General features: G+C 47.1%; 1 protein-coding gene across 1 annotated transcript; it reads left to right on the top strand.

The window, feature by feature from the left end:
- Positions 1-307: 307 nt before the first annotated feature.
- On the top strand, positions 308-6,371 carry C2H20orf202 (chromosome 2 C20orf202 homolog). Its single transcript, XM_034636394.2, has 2 exons — positions 308-429; positions 6,138-6,371. The coding sequence occupies exons 1-2, from the start codon at positions 364-366 to the stop codon at positions 6,369-6,371; spliced, it is 300 nt and encodes a 99-aa protein (XP_034492285.2). The 5' UTR covers positions 308-363.
- The last annotated feature ends 238 nt before the right edge of the window (positions 6,372-6,609 follow it).

Raw genomic sequence — 6,609 nt, 5'->3', positions numbered from 1 at the left:
ACATATAAAGCACAACACAAGCCCTGGGCAAGAGCACCTATTCACCTATTTCAAAATGACTGTTATTGTTATGCTTTAAAGCTTCAGAGTCCCTGTCATCCCGCTGGCTTCTGGAATCAGCAGGCACGGAGGCACTCATGCCCCGGTGGTCCCCTCCCTTCATATTCGGTTTGTGCAAAGCACTCAAGCCCTTTAAAAAAAAAAAAAACACTACACTTTCCCATGTGAACTGCTTCCTGCTCCCATTTATTCCATCTTGAGTGACTTGGCCACCCTGCTGCCAGCTGAAGGAGGTTGGGGACTCTATGAGTCACAAGTCCCTCAGGCCCACAGCCGGATCATCATCAAGGTCTTCTCAAGGAGATGAAGGCAGCTGGAGAGCCAACCCCGGACCTCGGGCAGACCCTGGAATGGCTGAGACAGGAGCTGGTGAGGCTTTGCGTGACTTTCCCCCTGACACCTGCACCCCACGTTTCCAAGGTTTCCCGTCCCTCCTCTCAGGTGACCCATTGGACAGGGCAGAGGCTGCAGGCATCCCTGTGGGGACCAGCCACCCGGTGCATGATCGCAGTTTCCGGCCAGGGTAAGTGGGTCGCGGCCTACATAGGAGGCGTGTACCTGGTGTGTCCCTGGCACATCCATGTGGGCTGTTAACTCTGACCGCGGTGGACATGGAGCACGCCGCTGTCTCAGCCCAGATCCTCTAGAAAGCAGAGGCTCGGAGTTGAGGACCTAGCAAGGTGTTTGGAGGTAGGGGCCCAGAGGGACTGGGATGGCAGTAGGAATGCAGGCCAGAGCCCATGCTCCTGGGGGGCGGGGTGTTACGAGCTGGCTCCCACTTCAGAAGTGGCTAAGGAGGGTCTCTCAGCAGGTGGCCTACCAGCTCAGGACTTCTCTGCAGGGCTGACTCAGAAACTGTACCTTGGAAGAGAGAGAAAGGGGAGGAAATCTCTCTCTCCAGGAAACATCTCCTGTGTCTCATTTCCAGTGGGTAAAGATCCACCCCACGGGGTGCAAAGGCTCCTGAATGAGTGTGTCATGTTACTTGGTGGCTTGGTGGCTCTCAGGACGCTAGGCCTTATACCCTTCACTGGGTGTTTTTGCAACACAAAAATAAAGGAGTACTCCAAAGTATGGGGGCCACCAGCCGAGAGAGAGGAGGAGGCGGGTCTGGGAACCTCAGGGAGGGCTTGGATTCCAAGACAACTTCTTCTTCTCCTGGGGAAGGACAGACAGGATTGTCCTGTGATATTTCTGGGTGGCTAGGGATTGGGCCAGCGGGGACCTAACCCTGTCTTCGCCCTCAGAGGGAGTAGCTGGAGCCAGCAGAGGGGACTGCAGTTTCTCACATCCACAGGCGCTGGGCCTCCCGGGGTCCCCCAGGGTGAGTGCCTATGCCAGATTGCTAGGTGCCGGAACCCAAAGTGCCTGTTTTCTCCGTAGAACAAAAGCAAGGGAACCTCCCAGGTCCAAGCCCCTTTCTCCCCAGGGTGCCAAGAGATGAGAGGCCCCTTGAGCCTCCTCTTGCAAATCCCTGACATCTTGATCATATGAAATTTACATGAACCCATAAGAGCTCCTTGGGAGCCCACCCAAGAAGCCCCTTTGACCTTGTCAGGGGAAGGGCCTGCACTAGACTGTCATTTCATGCAGCAAGGGGAACAGATGGTCAGCAGCCACCACAGGCAAAAAGTCAGGGCTCTTCCTCTTTTCCTGGGATCCTGTGAGCTCCAGAGTCTTGGTGGGTCTCCAGGAGGAGAGAGAGCCACAGGCATTCATGGCAAGAAGGTAAACCAGCTCGATGCCCCAGTGCCCGACCATGTGGCAGCAGGACAGAGATCCACTGCAGAGGTTGAAGACACTTCTGCTGTGGCAGCCTGTCCTCAAGGTTTACATTCCTCAAAGTCAAAAGCATCGTGTCTGGCACCTCCCTTCACATTGCTGTGATGCCAGGAGGCCGAGGCAGGAGGATTGCATGTTCGAGGCCAGCCTCTGCCCCTTAGCTGGACCCTGTCTCAAAATAAAAAGGGTTGGAGAGATAGCTCAGTGGTAAAGTTCCCCTGGGTTCAATCCCCAGTATCCAAAACAAAACAAAACAAAACCCCCACATCTCTGCATCTCTGCCATGCTGGGTACATACTCAGACAAAAAGATGTGTGTGGGGAAATCCTTCGAGAAAACACACCCTGAATGCTTTCCTGGGAGTTGGGAAGGGAAGGTCCTAGACCACTGGGGGGTGGCCTGTGGGATCCCAGGGTTCTCCAGGACACAGTCCACGCTCCACCCGAGGGTTCTCTTCCTCCTGGCAGTACTAGTAATGCTCGAGCAGCAGACACTGGCTCAGTCTTCTCATTTGTAAAGTAATCACAAAAATTAAACTGATTCTTTTTCATTGAATATTTTATTTGTCCTTTTTAGTTATACATGACAGTAGAGTGTATTTTGACATATCATACATCCATGGAGTGTAACTTCCCATGTTGTGGTTGTACCTGATGTGGAGTTGCACTGGTCGTGTATTCATATATGGACATAGGAAAGTTATGTTCAATTCATTCTACTGTCTTTTCCATCCTCAACCCCCTTCCTTTAGCCTAACTCCCCCTGTCCAATCTGATGAACCTCCCCACCACCCCTCCTACCTATTATGAGTCAGCATCTGTATATCTGAGAGAACATTCAGCCTTTGGTTTTGGGGGATTGGCTTATTTCACTTAACATGATAGTCTCCAGTTCCATCAGCTTACCTGCGAATGCCATAATTTCATTCTTCTTTAAGGCTGAGTAATATTCCATTGTGTATATATATATATAAATACCACATTTTCTCTATCCATTCATCTGTTAAAGGGCACCTAGGTTGGTTCCATGGCTTAACTGTTGTAAATTGAACTGCTATAAACATTGATGGGGCCATGTCACTGTAGTATGTTGATTTTAAGTCCTTTGAGTATAAACTGAGGAGTGGGATAACTGGGTCAAATAGTGGTTTCATCCCAAGTTTTCAAAGGACTCTCCATACTGCTCTCTAGAGTGGTTGCAACAATTTGCAGTCCCACCTGCAAGGTATGAGTGCACCTTTCCCCCCCACATCTCGCCAGCTTTTATTGTTGCTTGTATTCTTTTCTTTTCTTTTTTTGGTTGTAGTTGGACACAATGCCTCTATTTATTTATTTATTTTTATAGGGTGCTGAGGATTGAACCCAGTGCCTCACATGCGCTAAGCAAGCACTCTACCACTGAGCTACAATTCCAGTCCTGCTTGTATTCTTAATGATTGCCATTCTGACGGGAATAAGATGGAATCTCAGCATAGTTTTAATTTGCATTTCTCTAATTGCTAGAGATGTTGAACACTTTTTCATATATTTGTTGACTGATCATTTTTCTTTTTCTGTGAAGTGCCTATTCAGTTCCTTTGCCTATTTATTGATTGGGTTATGTTTTGGGGGGTGGGGTGTCAGGTTTTTTTTTTTTTAAGATAGGGCGGGGGGGGAGAGAGAGAGAGGTTTTTTTTTTTTTAATATTTATTTATTTATTTATTTTTAGTTTTCGGCAGACACAACATCTTTGTTTGTATGTGGTGCTAAGGATCGAACTCGGGCCACATGCATGCCAGGCGAGCGCGCTACTGCTTGAGCCACATCCCCAGCCCAAGGGTGTCAGTTTTTTTTTTTTTTTTTGAGTTCTTTATTTATCCTGGAAATTAATGCTCTATCTGGGATGCAGGTGGCAAAAATTTTATCCCATTCTGTAGGCTCTGTCTTCATATTATTGATTGCTGTGAAGAAGCTTTTTAATTTGATTCCATCCCATTTATTGATTCTTGATTTTACTTCTTGTGCTTTAGGAGTCTTATTGAGGAAGTCTGTTCCTAAGCCACGTAATGGAGATCTGGGCCTAGTTTTTCTTCTGGTAGACACAGGGTCTCTGGTCTAATGCCAAGGTCCTTGATCCACTTGGAGTTGAGTTTTGTGCAGGGTGAGAGATAAGGGTTTAATTTCACTTTGTTACTATGGATTTCCAGTTTTCCCAGCACCATTTGTTGGAAACATGATCTTCTCTCCAATGTATGTTTATGGCGCCTTGTCTAGTATGAGATGACTTGAAATACTTTTTTTTTTTTAATCTTACTTTATTTTATTGTGATGCCGGGGATTGAACCAGCCCCTCCTGCACTGTAGCCAAGCCCTCTACCACTGAGCTACATTCTCTGGCCCCTAAAATACTATTCTTAATAGAGAAATAATGTCACTAATTATCTCTTATTAAAAGAGACAGAGAGGGGTTGTAAATCTGCATATCTAATCATACATTATGCCTTGACCAGAATCAAGAGCGAAGCCTGGGAACTCTTCCCAGTGTTGGCCTCCGGGGAAGAGACTTGAACTACAGGAGCGGGTGGGGTGGGAGCGAGACTTTTAACAACAGTGGTCCTCTGTATCTGCAGGTTTCATCCACACCCATTCAACTAACCACAGATTGAAAATATGGAATTCAATTGAAAAACTGTGTCTCTACTAAAAATATATAGACTTATTTCTCGTCATTGTTCCTTTTTTGTTGTTGTTGTTGTAGTTGGACACAATGCCTCTATTTATTTATTTATTTATTTTATATGGTGCTGAGGATTGAACCCAGTGCCTCACATGCGCTCTACCACTGAGCTACAATCCCAGTCCTGCTTGTATTCTTAATGATTGCCATTCTGACGGGAATAAGATGGAATCTCAGCATAGTTTTAATTTGCATTTCTCTAATTGCTAGAGATGTTGAACACAGTATAACAGCTATTTACACGACATCTACATTAGATTTGGAATTATAATTATTCTAGAAGTGATTTAAAGGCCATAGGACTGTGTAGGTTAGATGAGGGGCTTGGGCATCCTTGGATGTTGGTATCCCTGGTGACCTGGAATCCCCCAGGGACCACTGTACATACCCTTGTGTGGCTATTAAATGTTGTATCATGTGTAAAAATTACTGACTCAGAAAATAAAATCTGAACATTTAAAATGATGAGGTAAAGCAGAGAAAAACTTATGAAAAGGTAATTCTTAGGGGAACAAGGGAGAAGGCCAGAGGTGAGTGAGTGACAGCACTGGGGTCCGAGGGAGCAGGACCCCTCGATGCTTGTCAGAATGATTAAGGACACCAAGAAGAAGCCCTTGTGTGCGTGAATTATATCCATCAATATTGACTAAATTACAAAAGAAATGGAGAAATGTTTAATATTTATTTACTTATGCATTTAAAAATAACAAACTCATTAAATGTTAATAAAATATTATTAATTTAAAACAACTATCTTTTGAAGCAGATATTTAGTGAGAAGTGTGGTATCATTTTATATTGTTGCATGACAGCTGGATTCTCCTCTGCTTCTGCCTCCAATCTGTTAAGATAGTACATGTGGCCTGGTGTGGTGGTGCAGGCCTGTGATCCCAGCGGCTTGGGAGGCTGAGACAGGAGGACCACGAGTTCAAAGCCAGCCTCAGCAATGGCGAGGGCTAACAACTCAGTGAGACCCTGTCTCTAAATAAAATACAAATAGGGCTGGGGATGTGGCTCAGTGGTCAAGTGCCCTGAGTTCAATCCCTGGTTACCCCCCCCCCTCCCCCCAAAAAAGGGATAGTACATGTAATAGCTTCTAGAAAACTCCACCATTCACTGATAAGAACATAAAAGTGAATAATTGAAATAACGTTAGTATTGTAATAAAAGTAGTTTTGGCTTTGCTGATCCCAGAAAAGGATTTTGGGAACCGGGGAACCCAGACCTTATTGGGAATCATTGTTCCAAAGGGCTCCAGCCTGGTGAGTTGACTTCACTTTGTTTTAATATGAAAGAAACCCTGATCACCTTAACCCCTGTGCAATGATTTGATGGCGATCGTGGAGTTTCACACATCACATGCTAAAGCTTGTTTTCGGGTGGAGAATTCACTCAGTCCTCATAAGAGCCTTGGAATATAAGTAATTTGCTTTCTTCTTTGCAGATGAAGACACTGAGGCTTCTGTGGGTATGGCTTCTGCTGGGTGGTGCTAGGGACTTGCCTCGGCCCAGACAGTCAGGGGGACATGGGGCACTCTCGCACGCCCTCACAGTCTCCTCTCTCTCTCTCTCTCCCCTAGTCCGAGATGCAGATCCAAGACCAGCAGCTTCTGCTCACGCTGAGACATCTTCACGGGGTCCTGGAGGAGCTGCGAGCCGAGAGCGCCCGATGGGAGGAGGCGCGGTCCAGCGCCGGGACCAGCCCTGCTAGAGCCCGGGCGGGCTCTGAAGGCCGGGGCTGCCAGCCGGTGTCCTTGCGGGGGCTGGCCCAGCTCCTCCGAGGGGAAGAGAGCAGGCGAAGCTCCCTTCCGTAACTGGGCAGAAAAGGCACTGGCCTTAGGCCCTCCTGCCGCCGTGTGGACTTTGGCTGTGATGTATGGGAGGGAGCTCTGGAGGGGAGCCCGGGAGCCTGGAGCCTGGACAGGGTTCTGGGGTCATCTCTGGCCTTATCTGCTGTGTTTCTGGATCCATCACTCAACTCTGTCTCTGGTCCCTTTTCTGTCACTTATCAGAGGCTTTTCTGGTTGTTTTGTTTTAAGCATCAATAAAGTG

Source organism: Marmota flaviventris, chromosome 2 (assembly GCF_047511675.1).
Source record: "Marmota flaviventris isolate mMarFla1 chromosome 2, mMarFla1.hap1, whole genome shotgun sequence".
Lineage (NCBI taxonomy): Eukaryota > Metazoa > Chordata > Mammalia > Rodentia > Sciuridae > Marmota > Marmota flaviventris.
The sequence above is the reverse complement of the archived record's forward strand: the minus strand, read 5'-3'. Positions and strand labels throughout refer to the sequence as shown.

What these genes read in the sequence shown, in the direction of transcription:
- C2H20orf202 (XM_034636394.2), top strand. Translation starts at nt 364, where the DNA reads ATGAAGGCAGCTGGAGAGCCAACCCCGGACCTCGGGCAGACCCTGGAA. An exon ending in AATGGCTGAGACAGGAGCTG is followed by an intron (nt 430 to 6,137) that starts GTGAGGCTTTGC and finishes TCTCTCCCCTAG; the next exon opens with TCCGAGATGCAGATCCAAGA.